This window comes from Apis laboriosa, unplaced genomic scaffold, assembly GCF_014066325.1.
Source record: "Apis laboriosa isolate Shangri-la unplaced genomic scaffold, ASM1406632v1 scaffold68_cov148, whole genome shotgun sequence".
NCBI classification, from domain to species: domain Eukaryota; kingdom Metazoa; phylum Arthropoda; class Insecta; order Hymenoptera; family Apidae; genus Apis; species Apis laboriosa.
Genome location: NW_025224135.1, coordinates 7,616,979 through 7,638,399, shown reverse-complemented (window position 1 = coordinate 7,638,399; position 21,421 = coordinate 7,616,979). Strand labels below are relative to the sequence as shown.

Sequence of the window (21,421 nt, the reverse complement as noted above, 5' to 3'; positions counted from 1 at the left end):
TCTGAAATGGAATCATAACCTTCAAAAATAAATTTCGTTCGAACACGATCCTTCGTCTGTAAAAACACGACAGATATTCTTGGAGTGTTTGCCAGTCCAGATCAAACAAACCCTGCTTATATTTCTTCGTATGAATTCATGAAAAAAAAAAAAAAAAAAAAAAGAAAACGAAGATTTCTCTCAGGAGAAGATCCCCATTGTCCCACGCTACGCATATCTCGCGTGTGTACCACGACAAACAAGCCTCACACGCGTGAGAGAATCGCGAATACTTAACACATCATTATGTCACGGATTCCGCAATTAAAGGCGGCGAGTCAACAAACAGGAAGTGCGTACTTCCTGAACGTTAGCTGCGACAAACCTTTTATATAATGTTCTGCCCTATATTTTTTTTCAGAGCACCCTGGTAAAACCTACTTTATAAACCGCGCGATTCAGCCTTCGCAATTATATGCAGCCGAGTATGAAACCATTGTGCCGTTGTTGTGTCGTCCCTTCTCTTTCCACTCTTCCATTATTATTATTATTTTGTGTGTGTGTGTGGGTGTGTAGAAATAACCTTCGAAATCTTCCTTTCTTCGAGAAATGGAAATAGGTAATCGTGAACCAGTTCTCTGGTCGCTTTTAAAAATTTTTCTCGATCTCGTTGACGATCGACGGAAAAGGAAGATTTATGAAATTTATGAAATTTAATAATTCACGAAATATTGTGAAATATCGCGGAAGAAGATTATCGAAAATTTCTTTTGCGATTGTAAATTTTGTAAAAAAATGAAGCTGTTTTTATCTCCTGAATAATTATATGTAGAGTGTCAAAGTTATCTTTAACCATTTTATCGGAGTAAAGAAAAAAAAAAAAGATATGCTTAAACTCGTTTAAAGTTTTTTACAACTTCCTTAATTAGTTTGTACCTCGATAAAGACCAAGTTTTAATGATCGTTAATTTTATGAATAACAGTATCCATCGAATAGAAAGATATTCGCGTATTATATTTTTTTCCTGGAATGTATAATTGAAATGATTCGATGCATACAGTGCATTTCAATATTCATAACGATTCATAACGATTGTAATGCAGAATACAAGAATATAAAATATCGAATGGAAACGGTAATTGAATTAAAATGAAATCTTTTATCTGATTACCCTTTCTTTCTTTAACACAGTTAATACATTACATGATCTAAAAAGAGATATAAAACTTTGAAGAGAACTTGGAAATTGGATTATTATGATTTTTTCCATCTGACACCTACATTTTTTCCTTAATGTAGTCGAATACAATAATAATAATAATAATAATAATAATAATAAAGAGAGAATTATAATGTTAAAAACGTAATAAATATATTATCGATGTATCTCACGCCGGCAATTAAAAAAAATTCTGCTGTTTGCTCGAATCTTATTTCATTATGAATAATTTTTATTCATCTAATCACGCGATTAATAGCAAAAATATTATGCTTCGTTGAATTAATTACTTACACTCCAAAAAGAAATTGTTTTTTAGTACGACATATAATTTTTTATGACGATATATAACATACAAAGATCCTTGATATCAACAGAAAATATTACATTTAAATGTTTTGATTGATTTATTAAACTTAATCAATATTTCTTTCAATTATAGCATTCTTTCAATAAAGAATGTTTCAGGAAGAATAATACATATATTTTATGGTAATTAAAAATAAAAATGAAGAGTTTCATAGGGGAAGAATATTTAAATTACACGTATGATTAAACGTATCAAATAAAGTTGAAATTTAAATTTCAATCATGGATATTTCATATATCACAAATCTATTTAAAGGCATGATTCAGAATATTATCTCTAGCAATGATAAATACTAAATCTATAAAGGAAAGAAATTGTATTCTTTCAATTGCAAATAAGCATTAACTCGTGATAAATTCTCGAATGTTTTCGATCATCGATACAATGTTTGTAAACAGAGGCAAAACAAAATTAAAGCAGATGAACCAACACAGGGAACGCAGCAGAAATGAAAGTATTGATTAAGTCACGGGCAAGCTGATGACGTTGAAAATAAAGTTTATCTGGAGACTGAGGATTAAGCGAGTTTGTAATCCACTGAGTTAAACCGCTTGGTTAAGGGTGGCTGGAACGTGGATTCCGGCGCTACCGGGGTGACATCTTTCTCCCTCCCCTCCCTTCCGGAATTATTCCGTGCTCATCGTTAATTAATTAATTAGAATGCGTTAACGCACAAATGGATCCCCTTTCTATTTTTGAACGTATTATCTGCGTGCCGCGAAATAAGCTTCATTTCTAAATTTAATTCTGGTCGATAAATTACGAATGATTATGCCATAAAGTGATTTTACCTAATCTGGTAATTATTCAAATTATTAAAGATGATAAAATATTTATACATTGTTTTCCTAGATTCTTTATCATTCGCGACGAAGTCATGTTAGGAATATTGCAATGAGAAAATTTATTTTTGACATGTTAAGAGAAAAATATCGAACACTGATTTTGCTATCGTTAAATTTTACATTTCTTTTCCTTTTTTTCAAATAATCTATTATTGTATTGTTATCGTATAATCAAATACTACGTGCTATTTTCTTTTATTCTTTTTTCCCCAATATGTTTAACTTTTTATAATAAATTTTAAAGAAATCGTGCCATTTTTCCAAAATAAAAGAAGAAATTTGTTATTATTTCACGATAGCGAAGATTAGAATATAATTAATAAAATTAGACGAATGTGCGTTTTCCATCTTTAGAAAAAAATTATTTGTAATTGTAATCAGTTATCAAAAAATATAATTAGAGCTTGTTAAGTGAATTTGTAAAATTTTCTCGACAAGAAAATTTTAAAAAAATCAGTGGAACAGTTGTTTCTCAATAAATCAACGGAGCGCGAATAAGAATCAAACTCGACAATGAATTAAACGCTTCGTCTAGCGTTAATTACGAAGCTTCTTCGCATAATAATCAGATCACGTGTAAAACGAAAGTGCGTTAATTATTCCGCGTAATTCTTCGCATCTCTATCAACTGTACACATAACGAAAGAAACCGATTAACATAAATTTCGTTTGTCATGGAAATTTTCATTCGTTTTGGCGGGAAGTGAATAATAGCTTCGAGGAATTAGGGCAAATTGTTACTTGTATGAACGCGAATTTATTATTATTCACCGTGTCCCTGAGACGTGAGTGTATGTAATATTATGTTCTACGTGTTGATAACAAAATGGAGAAATTTAGGAACGGGTATTCTCCGCGTTTATTCCGTTTTCAAACGACATGACATGGTTTTGAGCTGTGTGTATTCGTGTGTGATTTGACTTTATATAGTCGTGAGCAAAAGTTGAACGTAGTTGAAAACGAGGATGAAAGGATCGAGAAAGGAAATTTAGTGATTTAACGCTGGCTTTATTCCGCGTATTCCCATTTCAGACACAGTCATGATAAAATTAATTTCAAAGTGGAGAACGAAACATAGCTGGACAGTATCCTGTAACAATGAATCGAATTATAATTTTGATAGACGATAGATTTGTGTTCCTTAAAAAATTTCCAGGTCACTTCTTAAGTTTATTAAATAAATATACGTGGAGAAAGATACAATAATTCTTCTTTATTAATTACATTAAAAATCGAATCCTTAAATCAATTATCTAAACATCTTTACATCATAATCGCTCTTTCAAATTCGCTTATTCACAAAAATAGGCCACAGAAGTAGAAGAAATTTAAATTCCAAAGTGGGAAAGGAGTAATACAGGTCTGCGAAAAAAAAAAAAAAGAAAAGAAAAGAAAAGAAAAGAAACAAAAAAACAAACTCACGAATTGCATGTTACAAAACATTATAGATAAGTTTTATTAGTCGATATTTTACAATTCACATGGCGAGAGATCTCGCGATCATCGCGTCACTCGATATTCAAAATGCGTGCGTGCGAACGCCATTTTATCTCGTAAATCTTCCTACTCGAAATCTCCCCTTCCACGATTCGTCTCCAATTTCGTCTTCGAACGAAACGAAAAGAGGAAGAATGGGAGAGAGAGAGAGAGAGAGAGCGAGAGACTGAAGGCAGCGTTTGCACGCCGATCTCGAATAATCGTGATCTCTCGCGAGAACGTGTAACCCACCGTGACGTGTACATTCAACATGCGATATACTTCTCGTAGCACCTTAGTCTTAGACAGGGAGGGCAGCGTAAGGGTAGCGGATTCCTCTCGATGCCAATTGCCAGGTATGACGATGTTTCTCGTTTTATTTTTTTTTTCTTTTTCTCTTTTTTCTTTTTTTTTCTTTTTCTTTCTTTTTTTTTTTTATTTTTTTATTTTTTTTGCTCAGCAATGGGGGCATCGGATGAGACCGTTCACGTCGCATTTCGCGCATTTCAAGGCGACGAATTCCGCGGTGAAGTCGTTGCGGTGAACGGATCTCTTGCTTCCGTTGCAAACAGGACACAGCTGCCACTGATAACCTCCGCAGAACAGGCAGACTGTGCAGGCGTCCTCGCTCTGGAATAAAGATCAATGAGCGATTTTAAATTTGAGCGAATATAAATTTGTCAAAGCAATGTCAGGATTTGGAATCGAGGATTTTCGTTTTTCGACGATATTTTGTTTTTTTTGGAATTGTTTCTCTTTTCACTTTTTTTTTTTTTTTTTTTGGGACGAATGAGATATTCGTGATGCTCGTTTAGATTGACGCGCAATTTTTTTTGCATCGTGTCGTTCTACTTTAATTTTTAACGTGGTTTGAAGTTACATTTATTTTTATTAGTAAAATTTCCATATTCTACAAATTATATAAAATTACAAGAAAAGTTATGCACGCTTATGTATTCGTAATAACAATTCGTAGACACGATTTTAAAGAAGTCAATGGCACTATTGAGAAACTGTAATCGAGTACTATAAATACTTCCGGTGATAAAACAATAGTGGGCTAACAATAGGTAGGATAATTATGGAAGGAGAGTATTTTGAACCGTATTACGATAGTTGATAATTATCTTTCATAAACAATAAGATCACACCTCACGAAATGATCGCCTCAAGTTTGAATCGAGGTATGTACGTTTTCTGAATGGATTCTAAATACGTGTATACGTTATAAGTGAGATAAGTTCAAGAATATATCCATTTTGATTAATCTTCGAAAGAATTATGGAAAAATACAGGAGGGAAATTGGAAATTGAACAACAGGTTCGTTGAAAAATCATCTTCGCTTTAATTCCAACTTCGTATCAACGCGATCGCAATGAGAAAGTGACGATAAAATAATCAGAGACTCGATATCCAGAAATATCATTCGTGATTCCCAGTCCCACGATTATCCGAACCAATTCCATTCGCATAATATCTACATCTCATCTACTTAATGCCCACGACTTAATGGACGAATGATTGCCGGACTCAATCGTTTAACGATTATAAAATAAGCGTGACGATCCTTATTCCTGCATTAGTTTCCAGTGCACGCGATGTTGCTCAACAACGCTTTCACTTTTACTCATTTTCGATTGCATTCTTCAAGCAAAAAAAAAAAAAAAAAAAAAAGAAGAAGAGGAGTAATGTAGGAAACGAAATTATTTGTTCGACTTCCTTAAATTGAAACACAATTTCGAAATATTTCGCGACTTCTACCTTTTTTCCTGTAATTTTTTTTTTTTTCCTTACTTGTTTAATGATCGAAGCCAGGCTTTTTCTGCTAGGAACTAAAATTTTAACAAATTATTATCGGCCAATATTATTCAATCATATGATTATTACTTATCTGAGATTAAGAATTTCGAATAATTAATTGGTCATAATGTTTTTTTTTTTTTTTTTGAATACGAACTCAGAAGAGTATAGTTCAAGATTTTCTTTAAAGAATCAAGAAAGAGACGAGTCAAAAGAAAATGAAACCAATATCGAATCTCCATTGTTGCTAGAAACAATTCATATTTTTCGAATCCAATCCAAAATGAAAACGGACAACAGATTGAAAATCTGGATGGAATATTGACGTAATGATTACGTTTACGCGTAATTTCATCCATAGTTGATGACAAGATTGATATTCAATTTGTTAACGAAATAAAATCTTCTTTACGTATTAAATCTTTACGCGTTGTGTGCATGCTTATCGTGTCTAAGGAAGATCAGAATATCGATGATACATTATGCAAGTATTGCGTAAAAAGACAAGGTGAAAAAGGGTACGTCAGAATGGCGTGGGTATGTCATTTAATTACAAGCCTTTCTGCACGTGAAACAAGTCGATAATTAACTTTCGTTCGGGAGAGATAAAATAATTTTACGATTTTTTTTTTTCTCGTGAAACTTTCTTCGTTTTTCCAAGGACAGGATATAGATAATTTTCTACGTTTCTAGCGTCTTCTCGAAGCTTAGTGTGTTCATTGTGACGTAACGTTGGTCAAAAATTTAAGATGTTTGAAATTATTAATAGGGAGAAAATTTTGTGAAAAGGACATCAAGCCCACTCTGTTGAGTTACAAACGCGTATTTTGTGATTATCTTGCATCACGAATGAGGTTGGAAAGATGAGTGTCGTTACGCAACTGGTTGGAATGGATTGATTAAACTGAAAGAAATGAACGATACGTTTCGTGTAATTTTCGTTTTATAATCGTGATTCTTATAGGCTGCAATTAATACAAAACAATTGCTTATAAAGAAATAAAAATTTCAGAGTAACGGTTGAAGATAATTTCTCCAGTAAATAATTGGAAACCAGAAATTTCGTAACGAATAAGCGATACATCTACTCAAATCGTAAAGTTATAGATTTAACAAAACGAAATTGAACAAAACTCATTTCCATCGTGAAATCTCCACAATCTTCTATTACACATCGCAATTTCTCGAATCACAATCTCGAATACAACTCATTATTCTCAAAGAACTTTGAATGATCAAATTCGTGTGCATAACATTTCTCGAATTTTCTAATTCTAACATTCGAAAGATTCGAATTTCAGATTTACGATATTTCGAATGAAACGAATACTTCATCGAAACTAGATTCCAAAAGACATTTTTAAACAATTTTAAAGAAAGAAATATAATTTCGTATACGAATAATATCATCCACTCAAATCACAAAATCACAGAAACTACAATCTTCTATTACACACCGCACTCTTTATAAAATTGAAACATTCGCCTTCATTTCAAAATTACCTTCAAAATTATCGAATCCAACGATCAAGTACGCGAAGTTTCTCATAATTTAATCATCAATTAACATTATTAATTAACATTCGAAGATGGATTAACGATAAAAGGGACGAACGTCCTCGCGTGGATCGACGCGAACGAGGAAAAAGGAGGCATTTAAGGGCAGGGGGAGGAGGGGGAATAGAAAGAATATAAGGAGAGTGACAGTGGTTGGAAACACGGACAAAGGTGTAAACGACCTTTCCTCGCTGCAAGGTAAACCTCAATCGCACGACATCGAAATTTATGATCGTGATGGAAAAGGAAGGTGGAAGGCAGATATCGGCGGATAAAAGTGAAAGGATCGTTAACAACCTTGTGCCCGCGACGGATTACGCGCTCGCGCGTCCGCCAACACCGATCACCACGAGCTCCTTTATGGCCGCTGTATCGCGTGTATAGGACACGAACACAACTGTTCCATTCTTCTAACAGGCATAAATATCCCAAAGACACGGGGAGTTACGTGGCGAATTCTCGGAACCGGGCGCGGGATTCCTGAAGGGTCGAGTAAATTCTTTTGGACGGTCTGGGGGGATATCGACAGGATCGTCCGTAATTCTTCGCGAGGATTACACGTTCAGATTGCGGTAAATCCTCGGTGTCCGGCAGCGAATGTAAGAGGAGGAAAGTGGATTCTTTCTTTTGAGTTACGTTCGCGAGGAATATTTATTACGCGAGGGTTTTTATTTAGGGAAATTTTAGGGAAACAATCTTGGAAAAATAGAACGTATCCGTGAAAGGAATTGTTTAATTGATGTTTGATCGTTGACGATGATATTTGGAATAGATATTTTGAGGATGGAGAGTGATTTTTATTTTCATTCGATTGATACGAATTTTTGAGTCCAAGGATTTTGGATAGGATTGGTTCGTTGATTTTGAATTAATCTGATTAATCGTAATCGAGGAAAATTGATGATTTGAATCAGTTTGAATCAGGTGTCAAATGGAGGAATGGACTGTTGTCCTAATTTCTAATTACCTGGTAGGGCTTAAGCATCTCTCTTAATTCTCCGGATTCGTTGAGTCGTTCCACGGTATCGAATCCCTGTAAAAAGAAAAAGGTTTTTTAAGATCACGAAGAATTATTGTTGTAAAGTAATATTTCCATTTCTTGTTTTATTTTTTCAATTAATCCCGGAAAATGCAATTGATCAAATACGTGATAATCGATAGCGATTAGTATGCATACTATATTAATGACGAAAGCTCGTATTAGCATGTATAAACAAACAGAATCTATCAAAATATTTATTACATGACTAACAGATGCGTTATAATCACTTTCGTTTTGCTGTGAATTTCCTTATTTTATGGTATTTTTATCGTTGGCCATTTACCAGTATCACGTTATCATGTACAGTGTATAATACTGACGACAGCTACTAGTAATGAACATTTTATGAAGATTTATTGTTTAAACGGTTACGCATTTGAGTGATTTTTAATGATGTTTCTTCAATTAATTTTTAAAATAAACTCTACATGTGCTCATTTTTTTTATTTTATTCGGATTTTGTCTTTTTATTTATTTATTTATTTATTTATTTTAGAAAAAGTAGTTTGATTTTCAGTGAAAGAAATTTGCAAGCAAAGCAAATGTGATCTGTAAAAAACGCGTCTCAATTTTTAATTCGACTCGTGGAAATGTTTCGACATTAAACTGTGAGACGAGAACCGGTATAAAATGGAACCAACCTTCTAAAGGTTTCTGTCACGGTTGTGTTGATGATGTTTTCTAAATTTCATAGCTCGAGCGCTTTTAGTTTTTAATTTTCAATTGAATTAGATGTCAAAAAGATATTCGTAATTTTTAATATATAAAAAAAAAGAAACCTAAAGTTAGCAAACTAAAAGTTTGTACTACGTAAAAAAGATTCAATAAAAGAAAAATCCAGCAATTTCTTAATTATATTTTCCACTACTAATCAAATATCTCTTCAATCGAACAAAATACCATTTTTATCTATCGGATCAATTAACGATATAATCAACAATTCACCAACATATTACGACACTGTATACTTCATCAAACTTCTCGATCGCTATTCATTCCTAACTTAAACCCAACCCATTCCCTTTTTAAAAACCTAAACGTAGACAATCAAATCATTTGAAGAAAACTTTCAAATCCTATTTTTTTCTACCTTCACTCACATCTTCATCGCCGACCCATTACGAAAAAAAATCGAACGATCGATTTGCCTTTCATCAACGTCCCATCCACGTCCTAAAGTGAAATCATAAAAAAAAAAAATATTCTAAAGAAATCATGCAAACAATACAAACTACAATACAACCTATACGATTTCTTATGATTTTCGAGACTAGTCTACGATCGAGCACGGCTATCACGTGGCGTGGTCGATCAGGAATGCGGTTGGAGCGCGGTTGTGTTTCGTTTGTACACATTCGCCCGAGAGGACCGTGTGGTGCCTTATAACGCAACCCGCTTCACCTTTCGTTCTCTCTTTCGCGGCTTCCCCCTTCTTTTTCTTTCGCCAGGCCTTGGATCGAGCGGTTTGACATTTCGCTGCCGCGTTTATTCGCTCGGCCGTCGACTGTGGCCCCTCTGTCCATGAGGTGTCGCGTAAACGAGACACGTGAACGTGGCTATACACTTGTTGTATCCTCGAATCATATCAATCGCTCGTTGATCTTGCAATGATGCTCGTACGATGTAAATATTTATTTCATTTATCATTTATTTCATTTATTTCATCGTGGAAGAAATAGGATTTAATGATACGAAAAAGACATTTCTTTGATTTATATCACCAGTTCATTCCAGTATCTTGCAGATTGATTTTGTAATCGTAATTTTATTCTATTTTATATTTTTATAACAGATTGGAAAATAGGATCTGACGAAATATAAGCAAATATTTTATATAAATTTATTTCATATTATTAACATATCTATCTGTATCTTTTAATAAAGAACAGGATATCCTGATGATATAGAAAAATATTTTATTTATGTAGATAGAAATAAACGAGCAGTGAGTCAATGCAACAGTTCTCGTTCGAACTACATTCAAACTAGTTGAATATAGTCATGACGTTTTTTTTTTTTTTTTGACGATGAAAAGCCGGTTGATGGATCGATTCCAATATTTTGACGCATTTATTTTTATTAGACGTATCATGACACGTAAAATACGTAACAAGTATAGACCAACCTTTAGAATTCTTTCACACAACAACGTATAATTGGATGCATATCGAATGATCGATCGTATCATGAATATCGATCGTATATTCAGACCAGATTTCAAATGATATACATGATACATCGAAGGAAAATGCAAGCTGGTACACGGAGCGTATGCAATGTTGCACAATCTGGATTCAAGCCAAAATTCATTTGGCGTACAAAGTAAAATAAAATTTAGTGATAGAATTGAGAGAATACAATTAAAGGTTGTATTGTTATTAACAAAAGTAACTACGTGATACATTGGGCCACATGCACAGCAACATACATGCTTGGAATCGATAATGTTGATTCAACAGATTCTAATGCACACGGTCCCATGATCGCGCCATTGAAAATACAAATGTGTAGAATTGCAAAGCGACACGTGAAATTGCGTTTCTTCTCAAGTTTTCTTGTATGACGCCATGGGAAATTGGGCAATTGAGATCGTGTTGGTGGAATGTTGACGATTTGATCGATATCAATGTTTTCATATCTTGGGTTTTGATCGATAGATTCTTGCTAAATTACTTTGGTATTGTGTATCATACTTCTATTTCGCTAAAAGTCAATCTCAGTTTTTCTAAAAATACCCGAAATATTTTTAGATATTTTTACGAGATTTTCAATTTTAATGTTGTATGCTCTTCATTTTCTAATCTTTATTTTTAATTAATTAATTTATTTATTTGTTATTCTAGGTGAAAATATAATATTTTCTTGAGTTTTAAAACACTGACCATAAAATTGTTATTGATTATTTTTATAAAATTTTTATGGATTTCTCCTTTGATATATTCTTTATCGCGTGAAAGAAGAATAATTTAATTTAAGATCGTAAGAATAGAAAATTGTCATAGAAATATTAAATTTGATAGTTTATAGAAATAATAAGGAGAGGAAAGCGTAGAAAGGTGTAACAATTTTTATCGTATTATTTTAAGAATTGTTTCGAGCGAAAGCTGTTCGCATTAGAGGAGGCATTAAACCGCAGTTACGTTTAATAACTTCTTTCCATTTCTAACTACGCCACGGTGAAATGATACAAAATGTGAAATGAACAGCAAAATGTCATAACGCTGGAAAGGTGAGGGTCAACTTAGTTGTTATTAAGCGCGAGGTAATTCCATTTTATGATTCTTAAGTTGCATTCCATTTGCACTTTCACTTTCTTCGCTTTCTTTCTCCGCAAAATTATTAATAATGTTGACATTGTAAATAATAGAAAGCATTCGTTACACAAATATTATTAATATTATTATGAATCATTTTGAAACGATTATATATACATGACAATATATACACATAAATCTTACATACACATAAATAATATTACAAAATAGAGATATGTAAAATATGTTTAAATAATATTTAAATAAATTTGTTTAAGAGATATTTGAGAGATCAAATATTTGTTAAGAGATCTTTCTTTTATAAGTTTAATGTTAAGCATAAATTGCACATTTATATTATATAAGTGTTCGTTAAGTTATAGTATGGGAAAAGCTATATAATTCTCGTTAATAATGCGAAATAATAATGAGAAAAAAAATCGTGAGAAGATGCCCTTAAATAAACGAACAGTTTCACAAATAAGAAAAAACTTTGTAATATATTAATATCTCCTTATCTTTCTAAATCATTTTCATATTTAATTTATAAAACCGTTAACTTTCAGATGCAATCTGAAATTAATATCTTTCTCTTCTTTCCCCTTATGAATCATTCAACTTATTCAACTTATTCGACAATTTCAAGTCACTTTATTCAAGAATCTTCATTCAATTTCATCTTTAGAAATTTCATCGTTGAAAAGTTCAAAAAATATGTCGTACAAAAGAAAAGACGTACAAAGTAATTTAACTTTTCCTCATCTGTTGAAAAATCTCTATTCGACCAATACTCTGCAATTCGTGTAATTGTATCGTATTTCTATTATAATGTTCCTCACGAAAATTCTATTTTTTTTTTTCGAATATCCTAAAATTATTCGTATTATAAATATTTTTAATTTTAATTTATATAATTATAATTTTAATTTAAAATTGTAACGAATATAATATGTTCCCATTAATGTTATTTGTTTCCATTAACCGACATGATATGGAATGTGTCCTCATTTACTCTGTAATATTTCATTTGTCATGTATTTAAAATTCCAGCTGTGTAGTAACACTTCATACCGAATTAAAATTCCGTAATTTTATATTCGATAACAACATAAAAATAGATCTTAAATTACTGATGCATAACTAAGATAAGTTGTATGTGTAATTGTCAATAACAAATAAAAATTTAAGAATAAATAGCTTTCTAAAAGATTTTTGCACTGTATTATAAATATTGTAGGATTCGAAGAAAAAAGAGATTCCTTGCGATTTCTCGTGAGATTTAAATCCGTGGATGGTGACCCCGGATGGCGGGGTTTACACGTCTTTCGCCAAGGCATCTTCTTCATTCCTCAACGTTGTTGCTTTTTCTTTTACCTGATATGATTTCAATTTCATTGAACAGAAAAAAATTAGTATGATAGCAGTATATAGATGGAGTTCAAATATACGTATAATTGTAAAATCAGTTACTTATTGGCTAATTATTTGATATCTATTTATAATAAATGATTATAATAATGTATTAATAATAAATGCATTGAATTGTAGATTTTCCATCATTTGAAAAAATAAATCATGTTCATATATCAATTTTTTTGATCTAATATAATATAATAATAATATGATTATAATATGATTCAATATGAAAATTTATTGCATCGTTAAAGAGGTTAATTAAATGCGTTCCATTACGAGATATTAATTGGAGCAAGGTAACGTATAAAATTTCGAATCCGATTACACAGTTTTCAATAATGGCCATGATATAACGTATAAGTTTCCTTGAAATTGCATAACTTTTCGGCAAAGATTGGCAAAGATATTCGTCCACGAGCAATCGAGAACGTTCGCAATTTCTTTGGAATTTCTCCAGCCTCTCTATGATGCAATTTATTAGTCGGCGTGTTGCGACGTAATTGCACTCGGCACCGATATCGAACGTGCGTCTAATTGCACGACATATAATTGCGCGTTTGTTTGTTTCGAGTGGCATTATACATTTCAAAGGTTTGTTAGCAATATCGATGCCTGAAATATATATATATTTTTTAAAGAATTTTAAAAAGAAGTAAGTTTTTTGAAGAAAGAAATTAATGCAATTATAAATCAAGATCAACATTATCATAATTTCTGCTTTTATCCCTTAATCTTTGTTATTTGAATGCAAATGACAATGAACGAAAATTAATCTTATAATTTTTAGTGTCTATTTTTTAGTATCGATTTGAATATATTTTTACAAATTTGCACGAACAGATAGATGATATTTTGATATAAAATTTATTATATATACAATTGCTATATAATTAATTGCAATTTTATATGAATATTATGTTTTTATAATATTCAGTTTAAGTTAATTACCGAGACGTATATGTGTGATTCAAAAGTGTACTAAAATTTATATACGATCAGATATAATAATGATAATAAGATAACTGGAATAGATTAAAAAAAATATTTCTTAATAATTCTAGAACAATATAGTATAGTTTAAGATAATGATAAGATAATTAATCAGTAATTATATCTGGACAAAGTTATTTTAAGCTGAATTTAAATTCAACTTAGTATGTGAATGTAAAAGTTCAATTCCTATATTTTTTCCAACATAATTTATTGTATTCTTGAGAAATATTTCAAATTCTAGTCTTAATTGATTAGTTGTAGAGTATATAATTACAGAAATATTCAAGAATACATTATTACAATAATGTAACACTTTTCAATCCTAATCACCTATATAAAAAGATATGTAGCAAGAAAACAATAAAAATTATGCATAGTAATAAATTTGCAATTACTATCTTATCTGCACTTTTTATCTTATTCCTTCTTTATTTGACACCTTTCTATCAAATTTTTGTCATAAGAAATAAAAAAATTTAACATTTTCCCATAGCATTTTTTAATTCACTTTTTTTCTTCAAAAGAATTTGTTTAATACTCTAAATTCTAAAAAATTCTAAAAAATTACCAGAATTAATATAAATTTTGTTCATATCCAAGTAAATTCTTCAGAAATATTCTAGAGAATTTTAATTTACTTTAAATTGTACTAAAAAATAACAATTCTTTCATTGAAAAATCGAGGCAGAAAATAGTGAATGTGAAACTTTCTTCGTGCATTTGACTGGTAAAGCGAGTAAAAGTATCATCGCAAGCGTAATAGAAAAATAGCGTATATTTATAATAACCGGTAGTGGCGAACAAAAGCACTATCACGGCAGAAGAAAAATGACCAACGTGCAAAATCATCTGTTCCGCTAGAGGCAACACCGAAATTGAAAACCTATTCTTCGTCATATCCACTATATAACGTTATGCAATCTAGGAATTCTATTACGATTTTATTTCTGTCAAAAGTCAATATTGAATTGCGTACACTTGTAACTATACTACGTTGGAATTGTAACTTTCTAAAAATGTAACTTTAAAATTTTTAAGAATATTTCAAAAATAAATTTTTATTTTTATTTCTACTTTCTATTTCTGATAAAATTTAAAAAATAACTCTCGATCGTCACTTTTTCAAATAAAAATGCACAATGCTTATATTAGACACTTTTTCACTTTCTAATGAATATATCATGTTTTCCCTCTCCCCACAATCTTCGCATCCTTTATATAACATTCAGTTCACACTTTCCCCCTATCCCATACGAATTTAATCCAATATTCTTTTCTTTGAAATCCCAAATGGTTACCACAGAATCTCTTGATCAATCGCGAAAATCATCGAACAGCATATCGAATCACAATTGTGGAACAAAATCTAAACGAGAAAAAAATAGCGATTGTGAAATCGAATTTGTAAATCGATACCACAGTAACTCAATTGTCCCCACCACAATAGGTAATCTCGAAACTTTTTGAAATTTTATGATCGATGAACAACCGATATAAAACTGTGTGCCGCGTGTACTTTCTCGTGCTTGCATCGATTGCGCAATCCTGTATCGTCCACACAGATTTCCGGTTACAAACCCATTTGAAGTGCGCGAACTAGCGCTCGTCGGTCATCTTTGACATTTCGCGTTGATTTCTCCATAGCGTCTTCGCCACTTTCACGAACCGCCAAGGAACATACATTCGTTGCATAATGTAATATCGGCCTTGCGAGAAATTCGCATGAGCACGAACGGGAAAAGTACGGAAAAAAAAAGATCGTGTGATTGCCATTGTAAACTCTGTAAATGAAGTATCACGAAAGTTTTTTCATTTTCTGATAAAACTCGTCGATCATGTTCCACTTGAAAAGTAACCGCGGAATCGAAGAAAAATTAGAACACTTCACGGGATTCCACGAACTTCGCAGTCCGTGGCTGTGACCCCCTCAAATCGGGGTTTCCATACCTTTCGCCACGGAGTTCCTTCGACTCCACGATGTTACACCAGATGTCTTCTTCCCTAGTATGAAACTCCGATCGATATCAAAGCTCATTTCTTGCTATTGATAAGTGTCTGTTATTATAGTTATTCGTAGAATGTTGAACGCGTTTGTTGCGGAAAGAAACAATTATGGATTCTCATAGCGAGAAAATCGATAAAGAAAAGGCCTGTTTGTCGAGCACAGAAACGGTCACTAACAGATGCATACGTTTCATTATTCAACATCGTTCTCGTTGATAACCGTGGAACGTGCATCTTATCGCAAACAGACCGGACACGTGCCGGCGAGAACCGATCTTTCGCGTTATACTCGTTCAAGTTTTATGCTAATAATAAACACGAGTGTATTAGTTGCGCGTCTTAATGAGCAGCCTCGATAAGCATCAATAATTATCCACCACGATATTAACGGGAGTAACGAGCGAGTAGATTTAACCTTGGTAGTCTGCCAGGGTATGTATGCATCCGGTTACAAACTATCCCCGTGTAATTTAGAAAAGTTAGACTTAGGTGGAAATTTTATGGAGTTTTCGTGATTTCGGCGTTCTAATGGAGATGAACTTTATCCTAACTCAAGAATTTTTGTTATTTTTCAAATATAATAACGTTTTAATAATTTTAGGTGATGGATATTTATTTTAATATATTTGGGTATGATTGATAAGAATAATAATACGGCTTATTCTTAGGAGGATTATATTTAACGTTTATATTGATTTCTCTTGAATTATATAATATTATAACCTTGCTTCAAATTTAAATTTATAGAACGTAATTTAGTCTATAATATATCATCATGTTTGTGTAACATCAGAGAAAAGCTATATCCGATACATTTGACCTTATCTGCCACTTACAAGTGCTTTTGCAATACATCGATCATTCATGTTTTTATAAAAGATGCTTGTAAAAAATTTATAGAAAATTTTGTAACGTTATACTAATCTTTTACTATTTCAATTGAAATATAGCATTATAATCTAAATCGTTTAAATGATATATAATAATATTTATGAAAAGTTATAGAAATTAGATAATAGATTATTATAAAATAATTTATAAAATGATTTCCTGCATATTTCTTTTATTAGTAAACTTGACTTTCAATATTTAACACCTACTTCATCGCCTACTTCTAATCTTACGCTTCCCTAATTTTTTTTTTCATATTTCATTCCCTATTTCCCTTTACCTATAACCTTTATAAATAAAATATTTATACGTTATTTCGGTTATACCTGCAACAACTTCATTACGAAAATAATATTCTATTTCCTTAAATAATTCAGGCTAACATCTGCACTTCAAAGTTACACGAATTTTCCATAACTATTATTACATTATTCAAATAAAAATCTAAATTAAATAACACATCTCTCACGTTATTTTTACGTTTACGGAAATAAATGAATCTATAAAACTATAACTAAAAAATCTATAACTAAAAAATTAAATATCCACCGACATACGTTAAATTATAACTATAAATACACATTACAAATTTACTCACCCCGATATGTTGCCCATCGATGAAAAGCTGGGGCAACTGTATCACCGTGGAGCCCAAGCGATCTCTCAGCTCTGTTTGCAGCTCAGCGTCCCCAAACAAATCTAGCTCGTCGTATTTGACCATGTGCGTCCTCAGGATTTGCTTCACCTTCTTGCAATTGTAGAACGTTTTTCTCACGATACCAGAGGTCGTCGTGTATACTACCACTTTACCCAATTCCTTCTTTATGTACGCCTGCAACCAACCATGTAACGATCCCTATTAAAAATCGTGACAACGTGAAAATCTACTTAATTTCGTGTCGTCCTTTTGTATACACCCTGTTTTTACCTGGATGTACGTAACAATTCCAACTCCGAAATTTTGTACGTGATTATTAAACAAATTTGTTTGCGGAATGGAGGAATGGAAACCTTTCGAGACTGATATCGAGTTACGGTTACACTCAGCCGCGTTTTGCTTCGCAACTTTCGGCTGAATCACCTCGTCTCGAGGTACTTACGTATATACACAGCGAGAAAGTACGGGTTTCGATGGGTTCGTACAAAATATAGAAAACAAACAGGAAACTAAGATTGAAAAATAAATGTGAATGCGAATGTATTGTTGAAATTTTTATGTAAGAAACTGTTATAGAAATTTGAAGGATTGATTAAAACTATGAGATAGGATTTTAACTACGTTTCTTAAGTTAATTTTTATGTTTACCGGAGTTTCTCTTATATATATATTTTAAACGAAAAAAGAGAATAAAAATTTTTTTTTTTTATATAATAAAGAAATTTTTATTGTAAAAATTAGGAACGAATTCTGAAGATTTCTCTTTCTCTCTTTCTCTCTCTCTCTCTCTCTCTCTCTCTCTCTTTCTAAATCGAATAATATGGTGGATGAAAACACGAAGCGAAGACGTAAAAGTCACGGCAAAGTTTCTTAATGTTTTCTCTGTTGTAATTAGCCTTCGAGGAATAATATTGGTTGAAGAGTATTATAATCATTTGCCAGAAAATAATATTAAAGTGTTACTAACGAGTGAACTTAAAGTGCAGTAATTACATTCGTCTTACGTAAAAAGTCTTCACTTCTCGCTAAAATTAAAAGATCCAAAATTCAACCTCGCTCCAGAGATCATTTAATAAAGTATTATTAAATTAATCCTTGATCAAAATCTTCTTTGTCACAATAATTCTCCAATTCAAAAAAGGAGAAACATTAAAAACACATTAAATCATTTTGAATATTATAAAAACAATATATTCTTTATAACAACGCATATTATTCACGATATAGATTCATACCAGAATATTGCAATCAACATATATGACGATATCTGCGCATGTTTACGTCGAAGATGCATCGCTTTATTTGGCGCGTAATTCAAATTTATAATTGCGTTTGAATTCACGATCCATAGGAGAGAATCCGAGGTCTATCACGATTATGTAGGTCTGTTCTATCGCACAATTCATCCCATTAACCCCGTAAATGCTAACCATCCACGCGTTCCATTCCACAACCTTGCCGGGAATCGCGTATACCTACTTTATTTACATATGCCGCGTTCACAATGCACGGTGAAGGTAATGGATTCCACGTAGGCACGAAACGAAGAAATGTGGGTGTTACGAGATAATGACACTCGCCTCGATATGTGTGTGCACGAGGAAAGATTGGATTTAAATATGTTGAATATATACATACATATATATACTCACAAGTGTTATGTAAGTGTGGAATGAAAGACTCGTTTTCTAATGAGCCGACAGGTGGACGATTTATGGGAAATTGTGGAACGATATTCGTTTTTTATTATACACAAATTTTATTATATATTTCGAATATCTTTATCGCGGCTCTTTTTAACCGTGTGTTTGTTGTGGATGAAAAACTTGTTGATGAAAAACTTGTGTCAAATTTCCTCGATACTTTTACTGAATCAATACAAAATTGTTTTGGAAGTTTATATGGAAATATAAAAATCTTTTTAAATATAATTTATTTTAACGAATCATTTGATTTATTGAGGTTTGTATTAAGAAAAGATTTTCTTCTTTAATTCGTTTTTTTCTCTTCTTCTTCTTTTTTTCATGCCTGTTGAATTTCTCTTAACGTCGAGGAAACGAGAATTAAATTTTAACCTCGATGAAAGAAAAGAGAAGTAACGGGATAAATCTTTAACCGAAACGAGAACGTGATCGGGATAAGGAATAACAAGGGTGTAGGAAGATTAATATTCTCTTAGTATATGTAAATATGATTTTATAACCAGGAATATTAACTTAAAGGTTATTCCCTCGTAAAGTAAGTATATTGATTTTCGTATAGTGATTTCAAACTTATCCAAAGAAAAAAATATCTTCTTTCTTATAAAAAAAAAAGGTTAGATTATATTATCATGGATATATATTAAAATTGAAATCGAAGTAACAGTAGTTCATAAATTGCAATAAAAATTAAGGACAGCGTATCGATAATTCAAAAAAACGTTTCGATGAATGAACACGATATCTATTTGTCAATGTCCACTTCTTGCAATCACAGGCATAAATTGTAACTGCACTCGCAATTCCATTAATCACGAGTAAAAATTCACATTATTGGAACGCGTTTCTATATTTAAAGAATTTATTTTATTTATTTTACCGATTACTGAAGAAATAAAAATTATCGAAATCCTTTTTTCTTTTTTCTTTTTTCTTTTGAAATATTACTTAACTCTGATTTCTATAAAAAATTAATCAAATTTTTGTATAAAATGTTTATATCATTTTAATTTGCTGATGGCGTAGAAAGAAAGAAAGAAAGAAGACGTTTCGAGGAAAAACACGGAGATATCGTGATATCGTTAAATTACCTTTCACTAGGCAAAACAACATATAATAATTCAGCCAAAGTGCAACGTGTGAAACGATTTTCTGCGTTCTTCGATTTTACTTGTAACCCCAATTATAACTATGTTTCTGTTGTGGTGGATGAAACATAGTTTTATGATTTATATTCATAATAAATATAGTACTTTATTGATTTATATAATAATTGCAATATTTATTATTAATTGCAATGATGTAAGATGAATTTCAAATATCTTTCAGTATTTACATTATAAAAATTTTGATTTCTTTCGTTAGTAATCAAATAATTCTTTTATTATACAGAAAAATGTTAAAATTCATTTATCCAATATTTTTAATATTTTGTAATAACAATTTTTTGATTTAAATTTATTAAAACCGCAATTTCCTTACCCCAATATTGAATATTCAATTTGTTATTCAATGTATTAGAAAAATAAATAATAAAAGTTCACATCATATCATGTTACACATTTCCTCAAATGAGTATACGATGAAAAGTTTATCAAATTGCCACAAATTACTTTATTACCTATTTCCTGTTCTTTTCTACTTCAATTTTCTCTGAATTATTCGCCAATTGATTCACTTCGCTAACAAGCAATTGCAACGTAGTACCGATTCACTGTGCCATAATTCTTAATATAGTTACCATCGTATTCCATTGCAATTTAATTCAATCCAAAAACACGTATATATCGCGTTATATGTAGATATTTTGAATATCGAAAATAGCAAATTTAGCAGGATCGTATATCAAGTCATTTGAAGTCGAGGATCAATTTTCGCGAAATTCGAATATTCGTTGCAAAAGAATGAGCATAGATCATTGAATTACGAATTATTCAAAGAATTTTATTTACGTGTGGATAAAAATGATGGTTATTTTAAAAACTGGAAATAAATAAACTTGATGCTAAAGTAATGGTAATAAATTCATAAAATGCAATATACACAATGCTTGAAATTATTGCAACAAAAAGGAAACTTGGAATAAACTAAGCGAATCGGATTATAATGATATGAAATTATTACGACATGGTTTGTGTAGCTTTGTAACTTTGTAATAATTGTTTATACGTTTTTTTATATTCCATTTTATTAATACCAAAGATATCCTTTTATT

At 31.4% G+C, this 21,421-nt stretch overlaps 1 protein-coding gene across 1 annotated transcript in view; it reads right to left on the bottom strand.

Moving 5' to 3' along the window:
• Positions 1–3,606: 3,606 nt before the first annotated feature.
• LOC122718673 (putative uncharacterized protein DDB_G0293878) overlaps positions 3,607–21,421 on the bottom strand; it is a 42,841-nt gene continuing 25,026 nt past the window's right edge. The window contains exons 2-4 of the mRNA XM_043943906.1: positions 17,447–17,680; positions 8,216–8,281; positions 3,607–4,520 (exon numbers count right to left, since the gene is read on the bottom strand). Coding sequence (XP_043799841.1) covers positions 4,347–4,520; positions 8,216–8,281; positions 17,447–17,680 — 474 coding nt within the window. The 3' untranslated portion in view covers positions 3,607–4,346. The remainder of the gene's footprint in view (positions 4,521–8,215; positions 8,282–17,446; positions 17,681–21,421) is intronic.